Source organism: Clavelina lepadiformis, chromosome 1, assembly GCF_947623445.1.
Source record: "Clavelina lepadiformis chromosome 1, kaClaLepa1.1, whole genome shotgun sequence".
NCBI classification, from domain to species: domain Eukaryota; kingdom Metazoa; phylum Chordata; class Ascidiacea; order Aplousobranchia; family Clavelinidae; genus Clavelina; species Clavelina lepadiformis.
This window is the reverse complement of record NC_135240.1, coordinates 7,869,582-7,897,268: the sequence shown is the minus strand read 5'-3', so window position 1 is coordinate 7,897,268 and position 27,687 is coordinate 7,869,582. Positions and strand designations below refer to the sequence as shown.

The window sequence follows — 27,687 nt, the reverse complement described above, 5'->3', positions numbered from 1 at the left end:
AGACTTAGTTCAGGAACTTCAAGATACCATAATCTTCAAAAACATACTAAAAAATTAAAAAACTAATGTATCGAAGTGTTTAGCATCATTGTATTCGTTAGCTTTAAAAATATAAAATAGCGATATGTACCTTTTTGAATTAGCTATTAAATTTTGAATTCTTATTTGCTGGACTAGCCGGTATATTTATAATACATTTTATTTATAGATATGTTGATGTCTTTCACATTTTTACTGACTTGATTTGAACACAAATAAAGTAAAGCCATTGAAGTTTTCTATCTGGCTTCTTACTAGCCATATAAACCCACTTTTAAAAATATTACTCTTATTCCACTTATATTTAAGGCAATTGATTGATTGATTGATTCCTGTCCATTATTACCAGCAGTCCGTTATTAAAAACCTTTTGTTTTTACAGCTTGTTTTCATACCAAAAAGAGGTCGTTGGTACAACCGTTAACACAAAAGAAAGGCTACCGGTGTTGTGGAAGAGCTCTCTCCCACTCAAGGCAAGAATATCTTTCTCTGCGCAAAACTGTCACCAAGCAAAAAAGTTACTTTCCATCGAACCAGTAGTGACAAAGATGACAATGTTATGGGAGATGAACAATTATATCTTGTATAAAGACACATGACACAAACATCAAGCATCAAAGTTCCGCATAATGTTTTTGCCAGAAACTGTCCTGGTCCTGATGTTATTTGCCAATCAACGGAAATGGCTAAAATTATTTAGATGATATCTAAAATTTAATTTAGATTTTAATTCAATTTTACTCATAATTTATATCTGGCCCTCCTGTAACAAAGGTTGCACTCCCCTGATCTAAATCATAAAAACAGAAAAGCATTTACTTAAATCATAGTAATGAAAATATTCAAAATAAAATGGTAACTGGTAATAAATTAAGAAAATATCTTGTAACTCTTGGCAACTTTCAGTTTGGTATAATAACTTAAATTTTTATAGGGAAAATATTCACAAAAATAAAAATGTATACAAGAAAATACATAAGTTTATTTCTTATTATGCTGTAGGTTGTATGATCTTAATCTGATGACTTGCAAAATAGACTTTGGCAATATTGTCAAATCATAGGTCCAATGCCACAGCACAGAGAAATGTGGGTGCGAAGTGTAAGTGTGTGAATATGTTATTTACAAGGATTATAACACTGAAAGCAGAACCTGGATATATTCTTCAATATGGTTTTTTTGTGTTTCAAAATGCACGTTCCGACTGCTAACATGCATGTGTGTATTAAGGCAGAGAGTGTATAACCTGTAGTCGCCAGACATGATCTTTACTTAAAACTACCGGTAAACGGCAGCGTCTATTTCACCCAGATTGGAGAGTATGGCAGTTTTCGACGAGAACTCGTGTTTGCAAAGTCGCAAATTTTGGCGTGATGGCATGCACTGAAGCCTCAATTCTTTATTTGTTTTAAATTGGCGTTCAGGCGACCAGTTTTTCGTTGTTTACCAAATTTGGAAAAAGCTATAGCCTACTTCAATAAACAACAAGCCAATTACGCAGTTGGTATTTTTCTACCTTTCCTACTTTTCAGTAGCCGGTGAAGTAAGCACTTTACTGGCAGCCGTTTACCGAATTAGGCTAGGAAAGTACGAATACGGTAAGCGGCTATTAGGTTAGTCTTTGAATTGAAATATATGCTAATTTTCAGCTTACAATGCCATATTAATCTTTTTAAAGTGCAAATTAACCAAAAACTAATTCCCTCTGACTGAAACTTTCCCTTCAGCACTTCTCAGTGATTAAATTTCCAAGTTGTGTCCAGTTTTCAACTTCAAATGACATGTAGGCTATACTTCTTTCGAAACTCTAATTTAATTGAAAACTAATCTGCTCCGATCAAAATTCTAACCTCTCATGACTCAATTACTTTAAAAGTAAATTTAAACAAGTAAAAAATAATCAAACATTTTCAGTAACAGGATTGAAACCCACAGTTTCCATCATATGGGCCCAATTGCTAATCACAACTCAGCTGGATTTCTTTTGTCTTCTGATTCAATATGAAAGTAACAAACTGATCAGTGGAAATTATCAGTCACGGTATTTTGGTTTTACAAACTCGGTTAATGGATGCCAGTAAAATAGTCACATCGAAAACAAAATGTTTGAATAAAATTGAATGACTATGGTTAAATAGTTACCCATTGCTAACTTACTAATCTAGAAGGAAAATAATGTAGTTTTTAACCATAGATTGGTGCGTGCAGGGTTGATTATTTTGGTATAATAGGCCTAGTCTAGAGTGTCCTGACTGGAAAGTATGGCACTTTTCTACTATCCTGACTGGAAAGTACTGAAATATTCGACGATAAATCGTGCGTGCAAAGATGCAAATTTTGGTGTGATGGCATGTATCGAAGCCTTAAATCTTTGCTGGTATAAAATATACATGATTAACCGATTTCATCTGTAGCTGGATATGCCCCTGGTTCAGATCTTGTATAGTATGAATACATGTATTCTACAGAAAACAGTTGTTAAACATGTGTTACGCTACTGTATAAAGTATTAATTTTTCAAGGTGGTATTATTAACCTAAAATTTAGCTATGATATTAACTCAAAGCTCTTTTGTGCATAAAACTTCCAGACATATTTATTTACTTTAAATAATGTCTCGTGGTAGCAGTGCTGGGTTTGATCACCACATAACAATTTTTTCACCCGAAGGAAGACTCTATCAAGTTGAATATGCTTTTAAGGCAATAAACCAAGCTGGCTTGACATCGGTTGGCGTGAGAGGAGAGGACTGTGTGGTTTTGATCACTCAGAAAAAAGTGCCAGACAAGTTGTTGGATGTTAGCACCATTACACATATGTTTCAGCTAACACCAAATGTTGGCTGTGTTATGACTGGAATGACAGCAGACAGTCAGTCACAAGTGCTTCGTGCTCGTAGTGAGGCAATCAATTGGAAATATAAATTTGGCTACGAAATGCCAGTTGATGCATTGTGCAAGAGAATGGCTGATATATCACAGGTACTTTTTTTGTTATTTCTCATCAAAACATGGTACAGTTAAGAGAGTAGTCCTACAAGGTTATTACAACAGCAGTGTTAGTGTTACATTATACAAAGGTTATGACTTAGAATATATTGAATTGTTTTGTTTTTATTTTTTGACAGGTGTACACACAAAACGCAGAAATGCGTCCGCTGGGTTGTTCTATGATGGTAATTGGATGGGACCAAGAATACAATAAACCAATGCTATATAAAACAGATCCTGCAGGTTTGGATCATATTTTAGTATTGGAATTTTTTGGTCATCAGCCCATGTTAAACAAACACAATTTTGAAACTTTGTATTATTCTTATCCATAATAGTATATTTGTGTCATGTGGTAATTTGAGGGATATACAGCATTTAGTTTAGTTTAATTACCAGTTTCTGCAAATTGCGTATCTTCTGTAATACGTTTGGTATGCAGGATACTATTGCGGCTTTCGTGCTACAAGTGCTGGAGTAAAGCAAACTGAAGCCAACACTTTCCTTGAGAAGAAGCTCAAGAAGAAAAAGGACACAAATTGGAATCTGGAGAAAACTATTGATGTTGCTCTGTCTTGTCTCACTCATATCTTGTTTGCTGATTTCAAGCCTTCAGAGCTGGAAGTTGCTGTGGTCACCAGAGATAACCCAAAATTCAGGGTTTTGTCCGAGGAAGAAATTGACAGTTATTTAACAGCGTTGGCTGAAAAGGATTAACCATTCGGCTGCTAATGTACTAAGGGATGTAGGCAAACTTGCTGGCTGCTGCTAGCTTACATATTTTAGTATTGCTTGCAAATTAGTGTATGAAAGCCCTGGATTTTATACTTCCTGTAATGTACTGTACTGCTATCAAATCCCTATTGGCGAGATGTTCAATTGCTAGGAAACACTAATGATTAATACTTTAGTTGATAAAAGTTTTATTTGCATTACACTGGGACATGATTATTTAGATGCAACATTAAATTTCATTTGAATATCTCCAGCATTGTAACCATCTTGTGATTTTACAAAAAAGGTTAGGTTATACTCTAAATATGGTTCATCAATTTCTTGACTATACTTTTGTAAACTAACAGGCTTTTTTAGAAAGAATACAGCCTGCTTGTGATGCATTGACCATGGTGATTCATTTGTTTCTGTATTAGATTGTATGCCAGTTGATAGCGAAATGTCTTCCATAAGGTCATACTTCATCCACAAAACAACAGCGTGACACACTTTGTTCGCTGTTATGTTTATCTTCAGGTTACCATTTGCATGAACAGCGTCTTTTGAAACACATTTGTAGAAATCAAAAGTCATAACCTCACTGGGTGATGTTAATAGGGAGCATGGATATTCCCACAGAGCATGTGGCTCTGGCTCGTAATACTCTTTAATTTCCAAAGCACTATCGATTAATTCATCCATGGCAGATATGTCAAAACCTTCAACATTGCTCACCGGAGCCCGTATTTTCCACAAATTTTCAAACTCAACTGCAGCAATGCAGAGGTGTGCTCTATACGGCATAATTTTACAGTTTGGATGAAGATAAGAATCTAGTTCTGTTCTGGCATACCAGAAATAAAGGTCGTGCCAAGGTAGGTAGGACGATGTAAAGAATGGTTCTCCAGCTAAAAGAGATATCTTTTGTCCTTCTAAGTCTGTGGTGACATCAGTGGCATCCTTGCAAACCACGTCAACTTTCAACTGATTATGCTTAACAATATTGATTAGTCCACGGTGGCCAATCTTCGATTGTTCCAATGCCACTACTTCCCTGCCTGTCATGCAGGTTTGTGCAACTAGCAGAGAAATTAAACTGAAATCGCTAATGCACAACCCTATCCCTTGTTTTGGAATCTCTGCACCAATTTTTTCCAGAGCGTTTACGAATGCCAAGTTACGCTTGTGGTCATTTATCATTCCAAGTCGAGATCTGCTCCACATCATCCGAGGAGGATAATCACATGTTGGATGTAAGGTCGATCCAGAGAAAGAAGCTTCATCATTTACCAAGTCAAACCACAATGAATAGGCATCATGATTAGCCTGAATTGCACATGCAAAACAACAATTTATTTGGAAAGAGAGCAATAGTAGTAGGACTTAACATTTTTTACCATGGTCTAAAGTAGAACATACATACCTTAAGGTACAGAGTTCCACCCTCGTCGCATTGGCAGGGGTTGGGAAGAAAATATACACTCTGCATCCAGTGATCGCGCCATTGCATGCATGACGGAGTAGGATGACTCCAGTATGGAGCAGTGCTGAGGATAATCTTTGCATGCTGGTCCATCTCTAAGTCCCACCATGAGAGCACCACCTGTAAAAATCAACCATTATACAATATTACATAGGTGACACAAACATATAGTGCATTTATGATAAATTTTCAGTCATGCCAAATATGTGCGTACCTCTGCATTACCAGATTTGCAGTTTTTGATTGTAATAACGTTGCCCTTTGGTTGGTCAGATATTGTCTTGTTTCCCCAACAAAAATCAAAGATTTCTACAGGCTCCGTGATCGTTTTAATCTTGTTTAAAGGAAACTGTGAAAGTTGTATGTCATGCACTGCTGGTACACCAGGACCCTGAATCATTTCGTCGTTCGGTTTAACTACAACTGAAGTCTTTCCAGGACGAGGTATATGTATAGGTTTCATCTCATGCCATGCTCTCATAGTTGGCGACTCAACAATGGTGACATACATTATTGCTCTGTGAGGAACAGCAATGCAATTCTGAAATAAACCATAAATGTTTTAAAATTTCTAAATGTTACTGTCTCTGACACTGCATCATGCCATCTGGTTTTACCTCGTCCATTAAAAATTGGTGAGCATGCTGGTAGGCAGATAGGGCACCCTCACCGATCAGTTCTGTATCAAACAGCTCTGTGACTATTATGTTGGCTTTTTCCTAAAATAATAAACGTAGGCATTAAATACAGTGACAAGTAGTAAAAGTAACACAAGTAATTTTGTAGTACCTAGTAGAACAAAATACTGTAGTCTGGTTTACAGGAGCTGTACAAATAACAACACGTTGGCACAACATACTTTCATGTCTCCATCTTCACCAAATGTTACTTCTGTTGAATGTTTATTTAAAATTTTTATGTTAGTGAACCCATTCTGCCTCGTCACTGTTTTAGCTACTTCGGCCATAGGAGTGAAAACCTGCAAAACTGTTCATTTTGGTCAAAAAGAAACGCATGGCAGATCACACATGTTATGAATCACAATTGTCTTTTAGGCAAAAAACTTGCTTTGGCTGAAAAGGCACACTGTACATAAAATTTACCTCTATAGCTGTTACAGCATCTGCTCCAGACTTTGCTGCCATCATTGAAAGCAGTCCAGTCCCGGTACCAATGTCAAGAACTTTTGCCTTTTCACCTCTTTTATGAATGGACTCCACAGCAAGCTTTATGGCTTCGTAGTAAAGATGATTTCTCTCGTGGTCATGAAGCATATCCGCATATGATGATCTTGCAATATCTGTGAGACATATAACAGCATTTTACATTCAAAAAATATGAAAACAAAACAAAAATACAATCACAAGATCATTGTTATTATTTTAGTTAACCTGTAAAATAGTCATGTTCTTTTTCATTTTCGACAACCCACTCTGTTTTTCCTGTCGTCGGATTTGTTTTCAAAGTGAACTGAAGTTTTTCCGGGTCAGCCCCCATTTTTAAACGTGAATGAAAAAGGCAAAATTTTTGGTAAACCTTGCCTGAAAATAACTTTAATCCTGCTACTCTAAACATGAAACCCCTGTTATCAAGCAATTTTTTTTTAAATTACCCTGTTGTCCATACATCTATTAACCTAACATTGAAAATGAGGTAAGTTTTTGGGATTTGTTATACTGACTTGAAGGCCTGAATGGGATTTGGGAAAGAGGTATGAGGTAATAGGAAATAAATTATGACTATAATTCCTCAATACTCGATCCTGATAAAGTTGTGCAGAAGTAAAACAAATTCAGTTTTTCGACCCGAACAAATGCCATAGCAATTTAATTTCATAAGTAGGCTAATTGCTTATGAGGTACAGTATCAAATGTTTTCTTAAGGTTAAGAAACACCATACACATGTATATATTATTATTTATTTGTTGGTTTTCATATTCATTGATATCTGGGTAGGCTATGATACACGGAACACGAGCCACATTATTGCGAGGCCAGCGTTCGAACGACTCGACTACTTAGCTAAATTGACACATTTTAGAAAGGCTTTAGCCTATACAGACATATCAAGTTTTCTTTCCTGACCACATATACAATAGCGAGAAAACCTTGCAATTGAAGATTTTTGAAAGTCTATAGCCTAACTTAAGTCAGTCTTACTTAAATTACCCATTTTACGGCGTCCATATATATTCTTTCTGTAACGATTTACATGAGCTCAACACCGCCTACCGAAAGATGTCGCATTGGATGGAACGGCATGGAAATCTTTAAGTGTCCTACATGTCCAAAAAGAATACACAAGGACCGAATGATAATGATACGGATTCAGTGTTTTACCTTTATCAAGGTAAGGCATATCATTATCTTACCCTTCTAATAAAGCTAACCTGTCATGAAGGTATTACCTTTTAGGCTACAGAAATGTTGGACAAAATAAATATTCTGTATTGCACTGGAGTCTGGAGGAACGATTGTATCGATGTTAATATGCCCGGTGGTAATCATTGTATTTTGGTGAACATTGGTTTAAACTTGGCTAGCATAGGTTACAATTTCTTTTGGCCTACATGCTGACATATCTTTGTGTTTTTTCGTCGTTAGCGTTTAGTTTTTCCATTATTTAATATGTTTGGGTTTAGTGGCTGTGCTAACCTTCCATTGTTGTAGCCTAGCACCACAGTAATTTACCCATTGCACGTTTTAAGCCCTTAGGGCTTGCTGGCCGCTTTTTTCCGTTCGTTGCATGGTTGTTTGTGATCGTACTTGTTTGACCAATCTACAACGAGGTTAGTTAGCACCATACTTTTCGCTCCCCACAGTCAATCGCGAAAATAAATTGGAGAGTGACTTGACCTATTTCACCGAAAGTAGGTCACGCAGCCCAAAGTTAAAGATAGACGTTTAGGTTAGGAAAATGTATATGCAAAAACTTGATTTTAGTTATTTAAAGGGTGTAATTAAAGTTAGGTTTAGACTAGAAGGAAGATTTAGGCTACTATGTTAAAACATTTAAGTTAGGTTTACAAGAAAATGTGAAAAAGAGCTTTGAATGCACGATTTTTTCCGGTGAAATAGTGGCAGCCAATAAATTATAATACAAATATGCCAAAAGCAACTCTCCAAGTCAGTTAGTGGGCTCTTGGCCAAATGGTTGACTGTATGGCTGCTGCAGGTGGGGTCACGAACGTAGTGAAAAGGGTGGAATCTGCTAGTACGAGATTCATCAACGTCTACGTCGAATTTTTATTTTCATGCAAAGAAAAACTGGTTATTTGAAAGCGAATTTTTAATAAACAAAAAAAGACTTATAAGGTTTCAGTTAAAGCCATCGTGCCAAGATTTGCATAATCATTGCAATTGCAAGCACGAGTTCTGGCTAAAAAATGCTGTAGCCTACTTTCCCGTTGAGGCTGCGGGGACATTGAGTTTCAACATCAAAGTAGACAAAAAACTCCAAGTGCCTATTCCTGTTGACAATACTCTTAAAGTCATCACTCCCACATGCCCATTCACTTCCTCAAGTAAATAGGATGCCGATTTACAACATGATAATGCTGATAGGCACAGATCATAGCAATCATAACCGCATAAAAAACCTACAGTTAACGGAAAATCACAAAAAAACGGAATTCATTGTATCTTAATAACGATCGATGATAGAAAAAAACTGATAGCATTTTTGGAATCAGTGCTTGAAAATCATACAGACACACTTAAAAAATGTAGCCAAACAAACTTTTTTTTAAATTTTGTTACAGAGTGTTATTAATACCCCAGAGACGTTGCGCCAACTGCAATCTCTAAAAAAGTAGACACTGTACTCTTTTTGTCTAAACAAGAGAAAAACATAACAGCAAAATGAAGTTGCACTTGTTGCCATGTTTGTACCAAAATGTGCATTTAAATTTGCTGCATGACCGCAAGCCACATCGAAGAATCTTTTGCATATCTAACTTGGAATGCGCTCTGGTTTTTGTCCCAAAGTGTTTCACTAGAACATAGCTGGTCTAGTCTTTAGATCAGTGCTTCTCAAACCCTGGGTCGCGACCCAAAAGTGGGTCGCCGTCGCCAATTAAACTAGTCCAAAAAGCCGTTCGATAACTGAGTACCCTACTTCATTGCATATTGACTGTTTGTTGACGTCATAGTGCATTGTTGCGAAAACACAAGTGAAGAGGCATGGTAATGATTATTTGCTGTGAGACTTTAGATTAGCTACGTTCGAGTCAAGGCTAAATATTTGTAAATACCCAATTTTTGGGTAAAAAAAATTGGGTCGCCTCAGCATCGCTATTAATTTTCGTTTAATATTTGGGTCGCCGCAAAAAAAGGTTGAGAAGCACTGCTTTAGATGGTATACATACTAACTATATACAATTTGAACGAAATTTTTTTTTTAAAAGGAAGAACTAATAACAGATAGATATGTATTTGTTATGGTTAGCTGTATCTCTAACTCTTGGATAGCATTTAAATAGGCCTATATATGTTTGTTGCAGAATTTAGGTGAACATAATGACCACTAGCACCAAGAATGTGGCTTACTTCTATGACATGGAAGTTTCAAGATTTCATTACGGACCTGGTCATCCCATGAAACCTCACCGACTCGCACTCACACATACTTTGGTTTTACACTATGATCTACATCACAAAATGCAAATGTACAAACCTTATCGGGCAACTCGTCATGACATGTGCCGGTTTCATTCCGAAGATTACATCAATTTTTTACAGAGGGTAACTCCAATGAATCTTGGTGGCTTTACAAAAACACTGCAGATGTTCAATGTTGGTGATGATTGTCCTGTTTTTCCCGGCTTGTATGACTTTTGCTCAATGTACACTGGAGCATCTTTGCAGGCCGCTACAATGATAAATAACAAGAACTGTGACATCGCCATCAATTGGTCAGGTGGCTTGCATCATGCTAAGAAATTTGAAGCATCGGGGTTCTGCTATGTCAATGACATTGTGATTGGCATTCTGGAATTGTTGAAATATCACCCGAGGGTCCTGTATCTTGACATTGATGTGCATCATGGTGATGGGGTCCAGGAAGCCTTTTATTTAACGGACAGAGTGATGACGGTTTCATTCCACAAATATGGAAACTACTTTTTTCCTGGAACTGGTGATATGTATGAACTTGGTGCGGAAAGTGGACATTATTATTCACTTAATGTCCCTTTAAAAGATGGAATAAATGACCAAGCCTACCTGCAATTGTTCAAGCCTATAATGCAGGCTGTGATGCAATCATATCAGCCAACATGCGTTGTAATGCAATGTGGGGCTGACTCCCTTGGTTGTGACAGGCTTGGTTGTTTCAATTTGTCAATAGATGGACACGGAGAGTGCGTTCAGTATATGAAACAATTTGGAGTACCTTTAATGTTTCTTGGTGGCGGTGGTTACACTGTTAGAAACGTGGCTCGCTGTTGGACACACGAAACTTCAATCATTGTTGGACAAGATATTAGCGATGAACTTCCTTACAATGAATACTTTGAATATTTTGGACCTGACTATAATCTGAGGCCAGATACAAGCCGTGGTATTGAGAATCAAAACACAAAGCAATATCTGGATCAACTGAAACAAATGGTTTTGGAAAACTTAAAAATGATAGACCATTCTCCGAGTGTGCAGATGCATGAGGTTCCTCCTGATTTGTTATCTTTCGAGAATTATGATGAAATAAATGATCCTGATGTGAGAGAAACCAATGACGAAGTTGCTCAAAGAGTTGAACCAGAAAATGAATTCTATGACGGTGATAAAGATAACGACAAAGAAAGCGATGTAAGTGTTTGAAATGAAAAGGCACTCATGGACATATGAGTATAACCATGTTGGTTTTCAGCCAGATAGGGTTGACACAAAATCATAGTGGAGTTGTGTTGAGCTATTTAACTTGGGTATGCCTAGGAGCCAGAGGTATTTCTGAGTTTGTGGATAAAATAGTATGGTGGAGTGGAATCGAAATGTGGCACATACATGCACATTGGCCTTAAACACATGACAGAACTTCATACCATTACTTTTTCTAGTAGTGTCTGAACTAATAAAAAAATAGGTTTGATTGCTTTCACATTATTAGGTGTTTTACCATGTTTGTATCGCTACTGTATCACACTATGTAACTGTGTTTTAGATATTTGTTTGCCTAGTTATCTGTGTTGCTTGCTACATTATATTTTTTGTATTCTGTAAAAGTATTGTGTAGATCAGGGCTTCCCAAACTGGGGGTCGCGACCCCGCAAGGGGTCGCGTAACGAACTTCAGGGGTCGCAGAGCGTATACCAATTTTACACGAAGTACAAAATACAATCGAAACAAAATATCGTTCCAGCCTAATCAACATTGAAACCGCCTTGAGACCAGCATTAACAGATATTGAGCCACGGCTGGACTTGCTTTGTAGCAGAAAGCAGTCGCACCAATCACACTGAATAAATGTGTGTGATTTTTTGTTTCCAGTAGCCTATATATGTGTAAAGTAGTAAATAGACTTTGAGTACTGGTTGCTTGAAATCAGTCTTTACTCTTTGCATCTCAATAAATGTCACTAATGACTAATGTATGTTTCGCACTGCTAATTTAATCAATTTAAACGTGAAGGGTCGCGGAAAACTTTAGAAGTTTGAAAGGGGTCGCGAGCAAAAAAGTTTGGGAAGCCCTGGTGTAGATCACTTGATTGACGTGATTGCTGATTATACTAGACCCATATTCATGCCTCATTGGTAAAAGCACCTTTTTCTCAAAAAGGCGTGCTCTTTGCAGTGGTTGTTCCTATGATGGAAAGGGAATTAGTTAAGCCTTTCTATATTTATTGCTTTGCATTTTTGTGACACCTATACTTTTAAAGTATTTCTTATGCAATGAGATGCTGCATATACTTAATAAAAAGTGGATTTGTTGATATATCATATTAGTACGTATCATTACTTACAAACTCTCTGAACTTCTTACGATCACTTCATTCACTTGCCATGCTATTGTAGGATGCTGGCAAGAAGCTTTTAGTTCAATAAGTACAAGAAGAACATTAAACAGGCTTTTTTCTTCATATTTTTTATGAATGAGTATACCAACTATTTTTATTTTATGTCATTATCAGTGCAGATTGCTTAAGCGGGTTTTTATCACAAACTGTTTCCTTTTCTTTAGATATTAAATAAAGACTTATGTATGCTTAGTTGAAATTTTTGAAGAAATAAAAAGATACAGTATGCAGATATAACTATAAAATGACTTCAAGGAGTAGGTTTCGTTGCTCTTCATCCATGCTGGATGAGTTTTCAGAAAATAGTGTTGCATTTCGAAAGCAAGTTTACTACGATGAAAATGACATTGATCTTATTTATGATAGAGATTTACATCGCAAAAAATCATCCTTAACATTGAGAAAACCAGTCTGGGCCTGCTATGCTATTATTGGAATACTACTGGGCTTTAGTCTTGGCTTTATAATTGGACAAGTTTTCACAAAAACCCACACCAGAAGTGATAGAAACCAAATCAAAATCTCCCAAAGATACCTGTTCAACCAGTGAGCTATGGTGATGCATTTTAGTATTTATCGATTTTGAGTGGACCTCCTGCCCCAGAAGAGTGGCAAGGTGGATTCAATTTTACTTATAACATAGGAGGTGCTTTTAAGCATCCTCATAACAGTTGTAAGGTTGAACTTCATGTTGCAAACTACATAGAAACCAAAACGGTGCATAACCTAATTGGCTATATCAGGGGCTGGTTGGAACCAGACAGGGATGTGCTTGTTGGTAACCATCGTGACGCATGGACATTTGGTGGTGCCGATCCATCTAGTGGAACAGCTGTTGTTTTGGAAGTGGCAAGGGCAATATCCAGTGTTGTGAAGAGTGGAAAATGGTGACCAAGGAGGACAATTGTTTTTTGTAATTGGGCTGCTGAAGAATTTGGTCTAATGGGATCAACTGAGTGGAATGAACAAATGGAAAAACGTCTGCTATTTGGAGCTGTATCTTACTTGAATGTTGATACAGCTGTGATGGGAAATGTGTCATTTTTTGCTGCTTCGACTCCAGATTTTTACCAAATGCTTTACAATATCACAAATGATGTACCCAACCCAAACTGGAATGAGATGTAGCTTGGTCATGATAGTGTTTATGATACATGGCTGGCGAAAGGGGGGCAATCTAGTGCCCCTTTTGTAAATGATATGGAAGCAGGAAGTGATTTCACATTTTTTGTACAAAAACTTGGTGTTGCTTCACTTGGCATTTGACATCAAGGAAAAGTTCTCTCCTATCCAGTTTACCATACTATATACGATACTTTTAACTATTTTGAAAACTTCTTTGACAGGGGGTTTAATTGTTCACTGGCTGTTGCAAAGGTTGCAGCTGATGTAATTTTGCAACTAAGCAGTGCTGTTAAACTGCCACATCAAATAGCTGATCATGCAGAAAAACTGAAAGCAATGTTTACAGCTTTCAAACTAAGTCATGGGACCTTGCTTGAACAACATGACATTAACTTAAGTGATTTGAAAGAAGCAATTGAGATTTTTAGTGATTCGGCTGCTCAACTTTTGAAAGTCGCTGAAGCTTTGAATGACTCTTCCCGTGATTCTTATGTGAGGATTATAAATGATAAGCTCTTTCTGTTAAATCGTGCTTTCCTTGACTTTAATGGCCTTCCTGGTCGTCCTTATTATAGGCATGTAATCTTTGCTCCATCTGCTCATAACAGCTACAATGTACAACAGTGTTTGCTGGGGTTGAAGATGCGATATTTGATGCTTTGAGGGGGAGTTCATGGGAAAATGTAAAACAGCAGTTTTCCATCGTGTGCTTGCATATACTTTCTGCTGCAGACTTACTAAAACTTAATTGATAGGAATAGTTTTCCTGTCACGTTTCTCTAAGATGTACAGAGAATTTTATTTCTGCATTTCTTATACGGGGTATATTATTTCTGAATTTTATTTTGATAACCTGTATTTGGTCATGTTTCCACTGTGTTAAAATTAAAATTTACTTGTGTCTCACACTACTAGTGTTTTCAATTTCAGTGAAAACGTTTTCTATCAGAAACACTTCCGGGTATTAGAATATATATACAGTATCACCTAGATGTGAAATAGTAAATTTTGTGAGTGTTCTTATTGCTTTGAAAAAGAGACCCAAACTTAATATAACTTTTGCTCTCGAATATAACTTTTTAAAACGGTAGTTTTCTCAGCAGCAAAAGGGCGTTTACTTGCAGTCTTTTTCCATCTTGTCGTAATATGTAATTTTATTACTTTATCATACTTTGCATTGCTCCTATGTTGCACTGTATAGACAAGAGCTGACCATTGAAGTTTAAACATGATTTGTTATTTAAAGTGCTAAAATTCATACGCTTTTTGTGTTAGTCACTGAATGACTCAATGTTACTGCTGCTTAATGTGATTTATACAGTTACACTTTAGTGCTACAATGCTACGACGTTTTTAAGGAATTAAATCTACCTCATACAGTACGATACATGATATTAATATTGATCATATCTACATATATATATATATGCAATTTTATTCAATCAATTTACACTAGAACTCCGGGGAAAAAAGTATACCTAAAACTCCGACAATGTCGATTTCGGGCTAGTTTGATTTTCCGGTTGCTCACTTCTATAGAACACTTTTTTTACACAAGTCTATTGATCTTTTTCAAATAAAGCTTATAGCATGTGAAACACGGCATGCAATGCTTGCCTGAATTAGTGTTAAAATGCAAGTGTTGCCTGTGATTTAGGCCTAGTTATCCAATACCAAATTTAACCGTTTTTATTGAATAGAAATATACAGTACAACAAAGTGTTACCATGACAGATCAAACTCAACTCACTGATGACATATTAAATTCACATCACAAAAAAGCAAAAATTTAGAAGTGTTATTTATATCAAGATGAGTGGTGGAAAAACAGATGCAACTCTGCGTGATCAAGTACAGGTTTTACACACGGTGACTTTGTAGCTGCCATTTCCACAAGTGTGTTTTTGGCAAATTCTGCAAACAGTTTTAGTGGTGTAGGTTTCTGCTGCGCATTTACGATGTTTAGGAGGAGGAAGTTCACTGGATGGAAATGCTGGGTCGGCGGGAATATTCACTGCGACGAAATTCTTTCTCAGGCATTCAATCAAGTCTAAAATAAAATTACGTCTACTTATGGTTTGACCGGAAGACTTTGTGAAGGGAATCCAAGAGTTTAAGACTGCTATGTCCAAATGGCAAGTGGCTACCTACAGCTAGCAGTGTGAGTTGAGTACTGCCTTATCATCTGATCTACTACATCAACTTTGTTATAGAAGTGAAAAACAAGAGGCTTTTTCTTGTTGGTTGGATCAGTGCTGGGAGAGTTGTGCATTGTTGAAATCAAACTTATACTCCGTTTTTTCTTGCAATGATAAATTGACAAACATCATGTCATTTTTTTCACTGAAGTAGAACTTGCTGCTGTTTACTTCACGGTCGATTTTTATCATCTGTTTTGTGAGTTCTTTGCTGTTGCTACGGACAAAACCAACCATTGTAATCTTTTTTTGTAGCAATAGACTAGGCGGACGTACGTTTATAAAGAAGTTGTCTGTCGTTACGTTGTAGTCTCCCTTATCATAGATGCTATTTGTAAGCCTCATGACAACATCTTCAGCTGGCGGTTTGCCATTTCTTTGTTCTTTCTCCAGGGCTCCGAGATATGGAAAAATGTTGTAGACATACTTCGAACCAACTTCTGTCAATATCCAAAACTTCATTCCGAATTTATCTGGTTTATTAGGCATATAGACAATAAATGGGCAAATGTTTTTCATAGGAAATAATTGCTCATCAGTTGTTAGGCTCAATCCTGGGATATAGTTGAATAAGCAATTGGCCACAAACGTTTCAAAAATTTCAGAATCGTGTATAAAAGTGTTTTCTGTGAGCCTCTGCCTTCGTCTATCCTTATTATCAAACCTAATAAACATGTTGATTTCAAAGTAACTGTCTCTCTGCATGGTTTCGTGGAATATGCTATGAGCTAACACCTGCTCTTTTTCTTTGGAGGGACTATCCCATACGACTGACTGGATGGCTGTCGAGCATCTGAAAGACTAATGTTGAAATCGACACGTTCGGAGTTCTAGGTATCACTCAAATTGAAATTTGCTATGTAAATTTTATATTCTAATTGTTGAGCTGAAAGTAAACTGAACAGAAATTTGTTTGACAGCCTAAAATTTGAAAATCGTGAGCAAATAGTATTATAACTGTTAAAAATAGCAGATTGAACTTATAAAAATTTTGAAATCGACATTGCCGGAGTTCTAGTGTTAAACTAGCGAATATATTTTGCCAGTAGTTGCAAAAATTTTGCCATGCTAGCTGACTGTTTAATTGTCAATGCGACCTATAGAATATATGCTTATGAGGGGTGGCAGATGTGGCCTGTGCATGATACATATGCAAGACAAATTTTACTTATTTGTTTATTTGCAAAATGATAATATGCAGCCGACTACTTGCAGTGTTGTGCCCTATGTGGTACTGCAGACAATAATATTAAATGTATATATAGCATTAGCAACAGCATTATGTTTTGACAGCATTGTGTTACTATGCTGAAAATATACATATGTTGTGGTAATCGGATTTGATACTGTGTATGCCAGACTGCAGATTAGTTGTGCTGAAACATTGTTGTGAGCCACCGAGTCATTTCTGTGTGTGTCGAAATCAACTTTATGATTGGTTATTGTATACTTGAACATTGGTTTTTCTTGACTAAATTCAAAAGATAAATTTCTTTTCAAGATTTTTTTATACCACCTTTGTGCAATTACACGTTATATAAATTTTACATTGCTAGGCTTCACAGTGATAGGCTTTACTGACACTAGTATTTGCTTATGATGTGAGCTTTACTACTGACAGAGGTATTTCTAGGATCTTCAACTAATGATTTGAAGATTATATATTTAAATGGTTTTAATATTTCATATATTACACACTGGGACCCATATATTTGGGCCATATCTAAACGTTTAATTATATTAATGGTTGACGATATATTTAGCTTGATTATACTATAAATGAAGCTCACTATGCCTTGTCTAATTTCCTTACATTTATTAGGACATAAGTTCACTAGAAATCTGTTTTTTGCTATCCATGGAACACTAACAAACAATGCCGGCCAAGGATACATCACTAATTCCATTGCAAGATGACAGTGAGGAGTTTGATGCCATATATGAGAGGAACACGTTCTATAACAACAATGATGTGGAGTTTAGGTATGATAGACAATCCAAACACAGCAGATCTGTGATCACTTTGCAGAAACGAAGTTGTGTTTGTTATTCACTCTTGCTAATGTCACTTAGTGTGGTAGTAGGAATAATAATTGGGACAGTAATTGTCCAAAATACTCCTGAAACCCCAACTAATGATGATTTGACAAAATGGAGCTACAATGGTGATGTTAGGGAAGCTGTTTTCAAAGAGATAAAAGCGGAGAATATCAGAAACAATTTGCAAAAACTTACCAAGAAACCTCATTTGGCTGGATCTAATCAAGACGAAGACGTGTTGGTCGACTTCATAAAGCAAACTTGGGAGAATTATTTGGATAAAGTAGAAGTATTCCCTTATAATATACTGCTTTCATTTCCAAATTCATCGGATTTAAACTATGTTGGCATTAGATATCCAAATGGCAGTATCATGAATAAGTCAAATTCTATTGAAAAACCATTAACGGAAAATGAAAAAAATCAAGATGTCATTCCAACTTTCAATGCTTATTCACCTGCCGGTGATGTTGTTGGAAATTTGTTTTATGTCAATTACGGGAGCGTAGAAGATTTTGAAATGCTGCAGAAGAAGGAGGTTAATGTTAGTGGTGGAATTTGCATTGCAAGATATGGCCACTTGTTTCGGGGTGACAAGGCCAACAATGCTGCAAAGTTTAACTGTTCGGGATTGATCCTTTACTCCGATCCACATGATTATGCAGGAGTCGAGAAAAATAGTTGGACTCCAGAAAGCAAGTTAAATGTTTATCCCGATACATGGTGGTTACCTCCAACTGGTGTGCAGAGAGGGTCTCTTGGTCTGAATGGCGATCCTTTAACACCAGACTATCCATCACTTAATATAACTTACAGGATACCAGAAAAGGATGCTATATTTCCCCGTATCCCTGTCCAGCCAATAAGTTACAGTGAAGCATTTCAATACTTATCCATTCTTGATGGACCAAATGCCCCCGATCAATGGCAAGGTGGTTTTAATATTACTTATAAAACGGGAGGGTCATTTAATGCTGCCCACCATAACTGCCAGGTCGAACTGCATGTCAGTAACTTTCGAAAGAGGAAAACCGTGAAAACGGTCATTGGCTATATCAAGGGCTGGTTAGAGCCGGACAGGTATGTACTTCTTGGTAATCATCGTGACGCATGGACATTTGGTGGTGCCGATCCATCCAGTGGAACAGCTGTTGTTTTGGAAGTGGCAAGGGCAATATCCAGTGTTGTGAAGAGTGGAAAATGGCGACCAAGGAGGACAATTGTTTTTTGTAATTGGGCCGCTGAAGAATTTGGTCTAATGGGATCAACTGAGTGGAATGAACAAATGGAAAAGAAATTATTGTTAAGAGCTGTGTCCTATTTAAATATAGATATTGCAGTAGAAGGCAATAAAACATTCCGTGCAAAAAGTACTCCTGAAATGCATCAGTTACTTTATAACGTCACAAAACTTGTGCCAAATCCACGTTTTCTTGAAGTACAACAAAAGCGCACATCTGTGTATGATACTTGGCTTGCTACAACACGTGACCTTGATAATCCTAAACAGCCTTTCATTCAAAATATTGGTTCGGGCAGTGATTTCACAATGTTTCTGCAGAAATCAGGAGTTTCAGCTGTAGATTTACGATATACATATGAAAAGAGACATTCTTCATACCCTGTTTATCACTCCATCCACGATACATTTGACTACTTTGAAAATTTCCTTGATCGTGATTTCAATTGCTCACGTGCCATGGCAGATATTGCAGCAGATAGTGTTTTGCAATTGAGTGGATCTGTAGTGCTTCCAGTGCACCCAATTGATGTTGCAAATGAACTTAAGTTGTTGTCCGGTAAACTTGAAAACTCCCACGGTTCTACTCTTACGAAACATGATATCACACTGCAAGAACTAAACAGGACAATTGAAGTTCTGAATATATCAGCAAATCGACTCTCAAATGAAGCAATGAAACTTAACAGCTCATCAAACGATATTCATGTGAGAAGGGTAAATGATAAGCTGTTTCTGCTCAACCGCGGATTTTTAGATTTCAATGGTATCCCTGGTCGACACTACTACAGACATGTTATTTTTGCTCCTTCTTCACATGACAGTTACAGTGGTGCGGGCTTTCCTGGAATTGCGGATGCAATATTCTCTGCCATGCGAGGGGGCTCATGGGAAGATGTAAAGAAGCAGCTTTCAATTGTTTGCTTGAATATTTTGTCAGTGGCTGACTTGTTAAAACTTGACTAGTGCACTTATTTTACTGTTATATGTTTCGTGCAAGTGCCTTAAAATGTTAATGTTTTTAAGAAAACGCATAAATACACAGTACTGTATATCGGAATACTGTAATCCCGCTGCACAAGATGCAGCTAAACAAAAATTAATGTTTGTCAATAATTTTGATATCTTAGAAAAAGTGTGAAAATTTTTGGTTAACTTGGACATCACTGCTGAAGTTGTGTAGTTAGGGTTTTTATTTTGTGGCTTGGATTAAGAAAGGAGTCATTTTGATAAATAAGTATGCTATCTCTCACTGCAGACTGGTTGCATATATTTTGGTTAACTGGTTGCATATATTTTGTGCACGTTTTGATGTTAATTTTTTTGTTGTGAAACACAACTTGCTGTGACCATTTTAAATGGCTGTTGGTATGTTATTAATTAATAATGAAATTCTGGGGAAAATTTGTACAAATAAATAAATCAATACTTTTTTCTACCTACTTCCAGTTTGTTTTTCTGTGACGACAATATAACATCATTGCTGTTCTGTACGTTTGATATCACTAGTTTAAAAAATTCTATGGGGAGTATTTTATGAGGTTACATGATTAGATTGAATCATAATTTCACTATTTTTTTCCAAATCAAGTGTTAATGAAATTGGTTTAGGCCCCAAACCTTCGCTTTGTATATATAATGTGCCAATATACATTTATTGATAAATATACTGCAATATGCTTTTATGTTTGGCATCTTTTTTATTTTTAAACGTTTTTCAGCTATTTTCTTTTTTACTACTTTGTTTTTCCAAAAATATGTCCTTATGTTATGTCCCTTATAGCAACTCTAGCGGGGTTATTAGTTTTCTTCAGACATAAACGGTAAGTTAAAATTTTAAAATCAAAATCATTTTAATCTGAATGTGAACCTGAAGTCTTGATGCCTTCCATCCTTTTAACAACTTTTGAACTACAACACTCGGGCTTTTTTCTATATGCAAGTTCAAACAAAATGAACCAAACTGAAACTTTAAAATCGAAAAAATTTGTAGAAGAGTGTTTGCTTTATTTGAAGCCATTCACCAAAAAGCTGGGTTTATCGTACTATTTGCTTAGTGTTTGTCTTTGAGTGTTGTTTCAGTGTTAAGGACCGGAATGCATCTGTTTTACGAAAACTTACTACAGTATTATATCACGTGATTCCTAAAAAAGCTTATGCATTGTACCATGTGAAACTTCATCAGAATAAAAATGGAACAGTCTTAATGCATTGTTTTGTTTTTAAATTTGCCTAGAAAACCGTATGACAGCCTTAACCTTTGGAATAGCGTCAGTATGTGAACAAAGTGGTCACGAAAATTGTCCCAAAACGACCTAATAGAGCCTATATGTGGCTGTGAGCCGACCATCCGACCACAAAAGTTAAGTACGACGTTATTGTGTAAGTGAATAGCAGAAAGCATTTGATGCTTGATTTGCAAGTAAAAACTTCATAACACGAAGCTATACACGACTACGTGTTATATCTCCTGGTTCGATACTTGGAGGCTCTTTTAAACAATAGTACTTGTGAGTTGAACACTGGGTAAAACCCAGAAACACCTTGTCCTGCTTAGTAGCTCTCGCAAGTATAGTGCCAAATTGTGGAAAACCGAATATAAATTCGTCCAATTCCCAAATCGGACGCGATCGTTTAGTTCAAGTCGTGCAAAGACCAGGTCGTCAGAATAATCAAATTCTTCAGGTGAATTCTTATTATTACGGTACGAAAATATTTTTTTTATGCAACTACTCTCTGACAAAATGAAGCAACCCCGGCCTGCGGTAGTTTGCATACGCAGACAAACGTTTGTACAATTTAGTTCTGATGCTGTAGTATTCGTGCGGTTGTCCAGTTGCCCTTTCTAAAACGTTGGAACACTTTGCAGTTGCAGAAAGCTGTAGGTGCGTATTTACAGTGTTTCAGAGATAACATAATTTTTTAAATCAAGCTTGCAGTAAATCCGTTTATGAAGTTTTCCACATGCTATAACAATTGCTACGGAGCCTAAGCGTCTATCTCTACATAATTTTTAACCTATACAAATTCCATGTGCATTTTTTCTGAAACTTATAAAATAAAATTAAAACTAAGAAGAATACAAAGTGGAATCTAAAAGTCATCGAAGCATTAGTACATTTTAATATGTGCTCAAGGATGACAAAAATTATAAAACTCTTAAATATGTAATGAAATGATTGTTTATCGTTCCTTAGCCTGTAAGGGCGACCACTTCAATTACAAAGTTTGTCTGTTGAATAGTTTATCGTCCTCGAAGTGAATGAGTCTCAGGTCGTTGTTTCGCTTTTCTTAATCTTAGAATTAATTGTACACCATGACAACTATATATTCTGGTTATATTGAAGCTTCACTGAACGAGTACATCAAGATAAAACATTGTTACAGCAACAGCATAAAGACATGTTGCGGCGTTGAACGTAATAGCCAAAAAGACTGAATAAATCAAAATGCACACACAGTAAGTACGAAGCAATCGACTACGTCACGCAGTGTTATGCTTCGCTGATTCGCTAGACGAGAATTCTATGTCGTACACAATATTATCACAAATACAACAAGTATAATGAACTTCTTAAATTTAACCAAAACGTGGTCTTGATCAAGAAAATATTGAAACTATCTTAGTTATTTTTTCGGTACCTACTTTGTAGTAAATAACATGAAAATTTTTCATCAGTGTGTGTGTGTTATAAGCTACTTTAATTTTCGAACAATTGACAAAAGGTTAGTAAAAAAAACAGATAAAACAAAAATCAAAAAAAAACTTAAGTGCACTACGTAACCCTACTTGGTCCAAGTTTATCATCTCAAGGTGATGGTGAGACGTATAAAACTGACAACTCAAGCTACACGTCGTACCATATTTGGTCTTAAACAAATTGACACCAGTTTTTTTTTTAAATTTGTGTTTACAGCATAACTTGCGAGATTTGTAAACTCTGCCATAAAAGCGAAAAATCACAAGATTTTAAGCACGTATGGTGGCAGCAAAGAATACGGTTGTAAAACTGTTACTGTTACCACTTCGAAAATTTCTTGACAAATTTCAAAAAAACAAAAATGAGTAGATAGATGTTAACCTTTCTTAACTGGTCATTAAGCTCTACATTACTACCTTAAGAAATGTCTTTGTAATTATTGTCGGTCGAATCGACTCACGGGTTAAATTATAGGCTACAATCCTAGAACCAAATAATTTTACGAAACATAAAACAAACACTTGTTTCACGAACATAGATACGTTTCTCCTAAAAGTTGTTTACGTATATTGATTAAACTGTTTATGGCGTAACTATTTCAAGTAATTTTTTCAACAAAATGCATTACGTCATATGGAAACGAAGTAACAAACGTGTTTTACTTGTAAATTACTGCTTAATAGCTTTAAACTGTCCTCGGTAGGCTATATCAGTAAATACAGTTTTGTTTAGAAAATCCACCCACTCGTTTAACATTGCTTAATAGTATAAATGTCGGTGTATATGAGTTTTGTAATATTAGTTTGGATAAGTTTTAACTCTGAAGATTGACGATGGTCTCACTGTATATTGGAGGGCTTTTGTTAGGACTTTTTATTGTCGCTTGTACTGCAGAAATCGACTTCTATGGTGAGTAAGTTAAAAAATTTCTCAACCTTCTCGACATGAGTTTTCTGAAACGAAAAAGTCACATTAAACAAATTGCCAGTATGTTCAGTTAACTTGATCATCGTGGCAGCAGCATGATTTGGCATTTTTTAATACAAAGCTTGTTGTTGTTATCGATATATTTTACTAAAATTTTTAGTTGCTAACGACTCCTGTGCCTCAGAATATTTTGAAGTTGAAGTTTACCAAGCACAAATTTATCAAGCGTTGTTTTATTATATTTTCATAAAACAGAAAACCATTGTCGTCGTCTCCGTCCGCCGGCTTTAGGTTCCCTATCTCCTGCTAAAAGATTCTACAACGTCGATGATGAAGTATTTTTTAAGTGTCGATACAATTACTTTGTGGATGGACCGGAATCCATCTTCTGTTTGCCGGGAGGAGAGTGGACCGAAACGCCGCCTAATTGCGTTTGTAAGTCAACAGCTCAAAGTATATCAAAGCAACCCCTTTTATGTCATAAAGCGAACTTTTGAAGTAAATCTTAATGCGCGAACACATATGGACGATCAACAATCGTTAAAAATTGTCCATACCGTCGTCAATCTCTATAAACCTAATTCCCTATTTAATTTGTCTTGCTTGCTAATTGCAGTGAGGTGTCCTCGACCGACGAAACCCAAACATGGTGGTTTCACTCCAGAGCAGGCAAATTACGAAATAGGAGCCAAAGTAACTTTCTTCTGCACAAATGACAACAGTCCTAGTGAATCACATACCCTAACGTGTATGGAAAGTGGCCAGTGGTCAGGCAAAGAGCCAAGCTGCGATGGTACCGTTGGTAAGTTTGAGCATTATACAAGTTTTTTTACTATCTCTATAGGAAAGAGTCTGAGCGCATTTTAAAAATGCACTTACAGCGTACCATACAAAAACTTACTAAGTGAAAAATGTACATCAAGGTGATTCGTGTGTCACTCCTCCAACCCCTGCTTTCGGGGATTTCCAACCGGGTTTAGATCTCTACACAATGGGAACCAGAATACACTATTTCTGTCCACAACCTTATCAGTTACGTGGTGAACGGGAATTAGTTTGCTTCCCCAACGGTAAATGGTCGTATCCCTTCCCTACTTGTGGACGTGAGGAACATTTTTGTTTTTATTTAGGCTGACTTCTTTTTGTCTTTTTTGTTTATCTTTTCTGCATACCATTGCACAATAAATTTAATAAAGATAAGGTGCCATTATTGGTATTAACCTATATGTTAATTAGATAATAGAATTATATAGACGCCAGGATTTTGGCAATTGAAATCGGGCAATAACTACCACTTAGATTATGTAATTATTGTTGTAGCTACGTACCATAGTAAGAGTTATCAATCTCAGAGCGAAAGAGTTTGTTTATATTGCCTTTGGGATTATATCACCAGCCTCTATGATTCTTCATATTATTGTAGCTTCACTTGCACTTAATTATTAAGCAATTGTTTTTAATTAGCACCTAGATGTCTTCGCCCAGACAGTCCAGACCACGGCAGTTTCGGTCCAGATCAAACTATTTACAAGCCGGGAGCGACAATCTGGTTTCAATGTGACCATCCTTATGTTATCGAGGGAGACAAAGATTTTGCTTGCTTACAAAATGGTTATTGGTCTGGTTATTTTCCCACTTGCAAAGGTAGTGATTTTACTCCACCTTACTTTTCGCGTTTAGACGTCAACCTCCTTTTCCTCATGTTATTTAACATTTGCTTAAAAGCTGAGTAACGTTCTACCTAAATGTAACCTTTGAAGTTATGTTTTAGCTCAGTGCTCCAAGCCCAAACAGCCAACACGGGGATCAATCTTTCTCTCAAAATCTACGTATGAGGTCGGCGAAGAGGTTCATTTTAGCTGTCGGATAAATTACCGGCTTAAAGGAGCGAAAACAATCATTTGTTTGAGTGATGGAACCTGGTCGAACGAGGAACCCATCTGCGAAGGTACGACTAGTTTGAAGAAGTATGCTTTTGAAGGAGACATTTTAAGCGATTTTCATACCTATTTTTATCCTGCGAAAACATTAATTTAAAACAAAAATCGATTGTGTTAATATTTTGCATTTAGCACCAGACTGTCGGCCCCTTGTTCGACCTAAGCACGGCACATTTGGGCCAAACTTACCGTCATACCCGCAAGGAACATCAGTTTGGTTTGGATGCGAATTCTCCTACGTTCTTAAGGGAGTCAAGGACATTGTTTGCCAGGAAGGAGGCTTTTGGTCTAACAGCGAACCGACCTGTTTCCGTAAGCATTCTTGCTCTGAAAAGCTATAATCCAAAAATTAACGACTTTGTATTGGTCTACGGTTAATAAAAGCAGCTAATCGACCGTATGTATTTCGACATATTACTTGACATATATCAAAGCCAAGTGTAATACCGTAAATAAAAAAAGATTATTTGAGAGTACTTCTCCATTTTAGGTCGCCAATGCTCAAGGCCAAGATATATCAAAAATGGTGTTTTCAGTCCATCGCAAAGTTATTACGTTCCCGGTCTTCGTCTCAGGTTCAGCTGTGATCAAGGATATTACGTCAAAGGACGAGCAACAATTTACTGTAAAGAGAACGGCGAATGGTCTCACGTTTTTCCCACATGTCAACGTAAGTGCTTATGTTGATGACGCTGAAATTACATGGTTATAATTACAAAAACGTGAATGTTTCTCAACTAGAAGTAAACACGCCGCACTTTTAAAAGTGTGGCAATACACGTACCAATATACCATTTGAAGCGCACCTGCTAATTATTGAAACTGCACACTTTTTATTCTTATGGACCTACTTGTCAGGATGACTTGACAGATATAACAATCGTACAGCATGGAACATTCTTAAAATTGTAACTCTTTAAAATTGCATTTAACGTAATATTTTAATTTCAAGTTGTATATTGTTCCGGTGCAGTATCCTTCCTATTTTGTATTACGCTATATAAGTAACACTTACAATTAATATACTCAGTCCTATCACTCCATCTGACCGAGCTCATGCTCATAATGCTTTCATAACCTTTTAAAAACAGTTGGATGCCGTCCTCCAATTCGACCGGTTAATGGTTACTTCGGCCCAGTCTTGACAACTTACCCGGTGGGAAAGCCAGTGTGGTACGCTTGCGAGGCTGGTTACTCTGTGGAAGGGGAAAAAGATATTTCCTGCCTGGAAAATGGAGAATGGTCATCGCCAGTTGTCAAGTGTGTCAGTGTATATTCCTGTAGGGGCAAGTGTTCGCAATTCACAACGAGTTGGCCCTGCCAATGCGACGGTCGCTGTATTAATCGTGGAAACTGTTGCGGCGATTATGTCGCCCAATGTAAGTTAATGTTAGCATGTTAGCTAGAATTCGATATGAACTATTGCATTTGTTTTTATATATTTCTTGAAAGTGCATAGGCAAAGATAAAATTAAAATTTACCTTTAAAAATATTCATAGTAGTTCTAAATTTCTGTGTTGATTTTGTTCATCATTTAAGCTTGGTGGATACCAAACAATAGTTTACCATAAATCTTAAACTACTTAAATCCAACTGCAACATTTTTACACTTTTATGTTGAAGGTTTCCGGCCAATTCCTACGTACAAATTTTTATGATGAAATACCTATATGGATGGCTCAAGATGTTCTGTATTTATTTTTTGCATTATTGCCGCCATTTATTTGATGTGAAGCTTAAATTGCGGCAAAATAAAACATATGTGAATAAATATAATCTGACTTGAATTGCTAAACTCATTTTTATTGACGAGGCCGGAAAAACACTGTATATGTATTACAAAAGAGCAGCAACAAATTGCATGGAAAGCTAACATTGTAATACATCAGACACCAGGTTTAGCAATGAAAGAAGTTCTCTGCCGCTATTATTATTCTGTCATGCATCTAACATTGACCTACAGTAGAATGAATGTCTTGGCAATATAACATATCCTTATACGTTTTAAAAGTAAAAAGTATTTAACACATAAGTCGAATGATATTTGCGTTTATTTGTTTATCATTGTGAAATGTTTTACGCTTGACAATAAATCAACAAAATAATATCGTCGTGTATAATTCCATGTGCAAGCGGATACGTTAATCAAAAGACGTATTTTGTTAATGGTTTATTTATACTTACTATAAATTAGTCGCAAAGTCTTTTTATATAAACAAACGAGATATTACAAGATCTAATCTGGTAAATGTAAAAACCTCTGCTTTCTTAGGAAAT

At 36.4% G+C, this 27,687-nt stretch overlaps 4 protein-coding genes and 1 pseudogene across 5 annotated transcripts; 4 read left to right on the top strand and 1 right to left on the bottom strand.

The window, feature by feature from the left end:
- The first annotated feature begins 2,614 nt into the window (after positions 1–2,614).
- LOC143460355 (proteasome subunit alpha type-6-like) lies at positions 2,615–4,147 on the top strand. Its single transcript, XM_076957833.1, has 3 exons — positions 2,615–3,020; positions 3,167–3,272; positions 3,472–4,147. The coding sequence occupies exons 1-3, from the start codon at positions 2,652–2,654 to the stop codon at positions 3,744–3,746; spliced, it is 750 nt and encodes a 249-aa protein (XP_076813948.1). The 5' UTR covers positions 2,615–2,651; the 3' UTR covers positions 3,747–4,147.
- LOC143460341 (protein arginine N-methyltransferase 7-like) lies at positions 3,933–7,416 on the bottom strand. Of its 2 annotated transcripts, none has more exons than XM_076957821.1 (7): positions 6,618–7,416; positions 6,330–6,526; positions 6,086–6,213; positions 5,844–5,945; positions 5,441–5,767; positions 5,167–5,346; positions 3,933–5,069 (listed from the first exon to the last, which is right to left on the bottom strand). In XM_076957821.1, the coding sequence occupies exons 3-7, from the start codon at positions 6,191–6,193 to the stop codon at positions 3,978–3,980; spliced, it is 1,809 nt and encodes a 602-aa protein (XP_076813936.1). In that variant the 5' UTR covers positions 6,194–6,213; positions 6,330–6,526; positions 6,618–7,416; the 3' UTR covers positions 3,933–3,977. The 2 variants fall into 2 exon arrangements, with proteins under 2 accessions (XP_076813936.1, XP_076813930.1); XM_076957815.1 differs by having other exon boundaries at positions 6,086–6,205; positions 6,618–7,415.
- A 2,316-nt stretch (positions 7,417–9,732) lies between these two features.
- On the top strand, positions 9,733–12,403 carry LOC143452905 (histone deacetylase 3-like). The gene has a single exon (XM_076954080.1). It carries the CDS (start codon positions 9,745–9,747, stop codon positions 11,044–11,046), a length of 1,302 nt encoding a protein of 433 aa, XP_076810195.1. The 5' UTR covers positions 9,733–9,744; the 3' UTR covers positions 11,047–12,403.
- A 4,858-nt stretch (positions 12,404–17,261) lies between these two features.
- Positions 17,262–21,048, top strand: LOC143452818 (N-acetylated-alpha-linked acidic dipeptidase 2 pseudogene; annotated as a pseudogene).
- A 2,196-nt stretch (positions 21,049–23,244) lies between these two features.
- Positions 23,245–27,195, top strand: LOC143457139 (P-selectin-like). The gene is made up of 10 exons (XM_076955221.1): positions 23,245–23,451; positions 23,725–23,904; positions 24,086–24,271; positions 24,393–24,572; positions 24,934–25,113; positions 25,241–25,417; positions 25,542–25,721; positions 25,900–26,079; positions 26,501–26,788; positions 27,034–27,195. Exons 1-10 carry the CDS (start codon positions 23,376–23,378, stop codon positions 27,066–27,068), a joined length of 1,662 nt encoding a protein of 553 aa, XP_076811336.1. The 5' UTR covers positions 23,245–23,375; the 3' UTR covers positions 27,069–27,195.
- Positions 27,196–27,687: the final 492 nt, after the last annotated feature.

Excerpts from the sequence above, each read along its gene's own strand:
- LOC143452905 (XM_076954080.1), top strand. The coding sequence starts at position 9,745 with ATGACCACTAGCACCAAGAATGTGGCTTACTTCTATGACATGGAAGTT.
- LOC143457139 (XM_076955221.1), top strand. The coding sequence starts at position 23,376 with ATGGTCTCACTGTATATTGGAGGGCTTTTGTTAGGACTTTTTATTGTC. Across the intron at positions 23,905-24,085 it reads AACGCCGCCTAATTGCGTTT|TGAGGTGTCCTCGACCGACG; the intron begins GTAAGTCAACAG and ends TGCTAATTGCAG. Across the intron at positions 25,722-25,899 it reads CAGCGAACCGACCTGTTTCC|GTCGCCAATGCTCAAGGCCA; the intron begins GTAAGCATTCTT and ends TCTCCATTTTAG.
- LOC143460341 (XM_076957815.1), bottom strand. The coding sequence starts at position 6,801 with ATGTTTAGAGTAGCAGGATTAAAGTTATTTTCAGGCAAGGTTTACCAA. Across the intron at positions 6,206-6,329 it reads ATGCTGTAACAGCTATAGAG|GTTTTCACTCCTATGGCCGA; the intron begins GTAAATTTTATG and ends ACAGTTTTGCAG. Across the intron at positions 5,768-5,843 it reads ACCAATTTTTAATGGACGAG|AATTGCATTGCTGTTCCTCA; the intron begins GTAAAACCAGAT and ends GGTTTATTTCAG.
- LOC143460355 (XM_076957833.1), top strand. The coding sequence starts at position 2,652 with ATGTCTCGTGGTAGCAGTGCTGGGTTTGATCACCACATAACAATTTTT. Across the intron at positions 3,021-3,166 it reads GAATGGCTGATATATCACAG|GTGTACACACAAAACGCAGA; the intron begins GTACTTTTTTTG and ends ATTTTTTGACAG. Across the intron at positions 3,273-3,471 it reads ATATAAAACAGATCCTGCAG|GATACTATTGCGGCTTTCGT; the intron begins GTTTGGATCATA and ends TTTGGTATGCAG.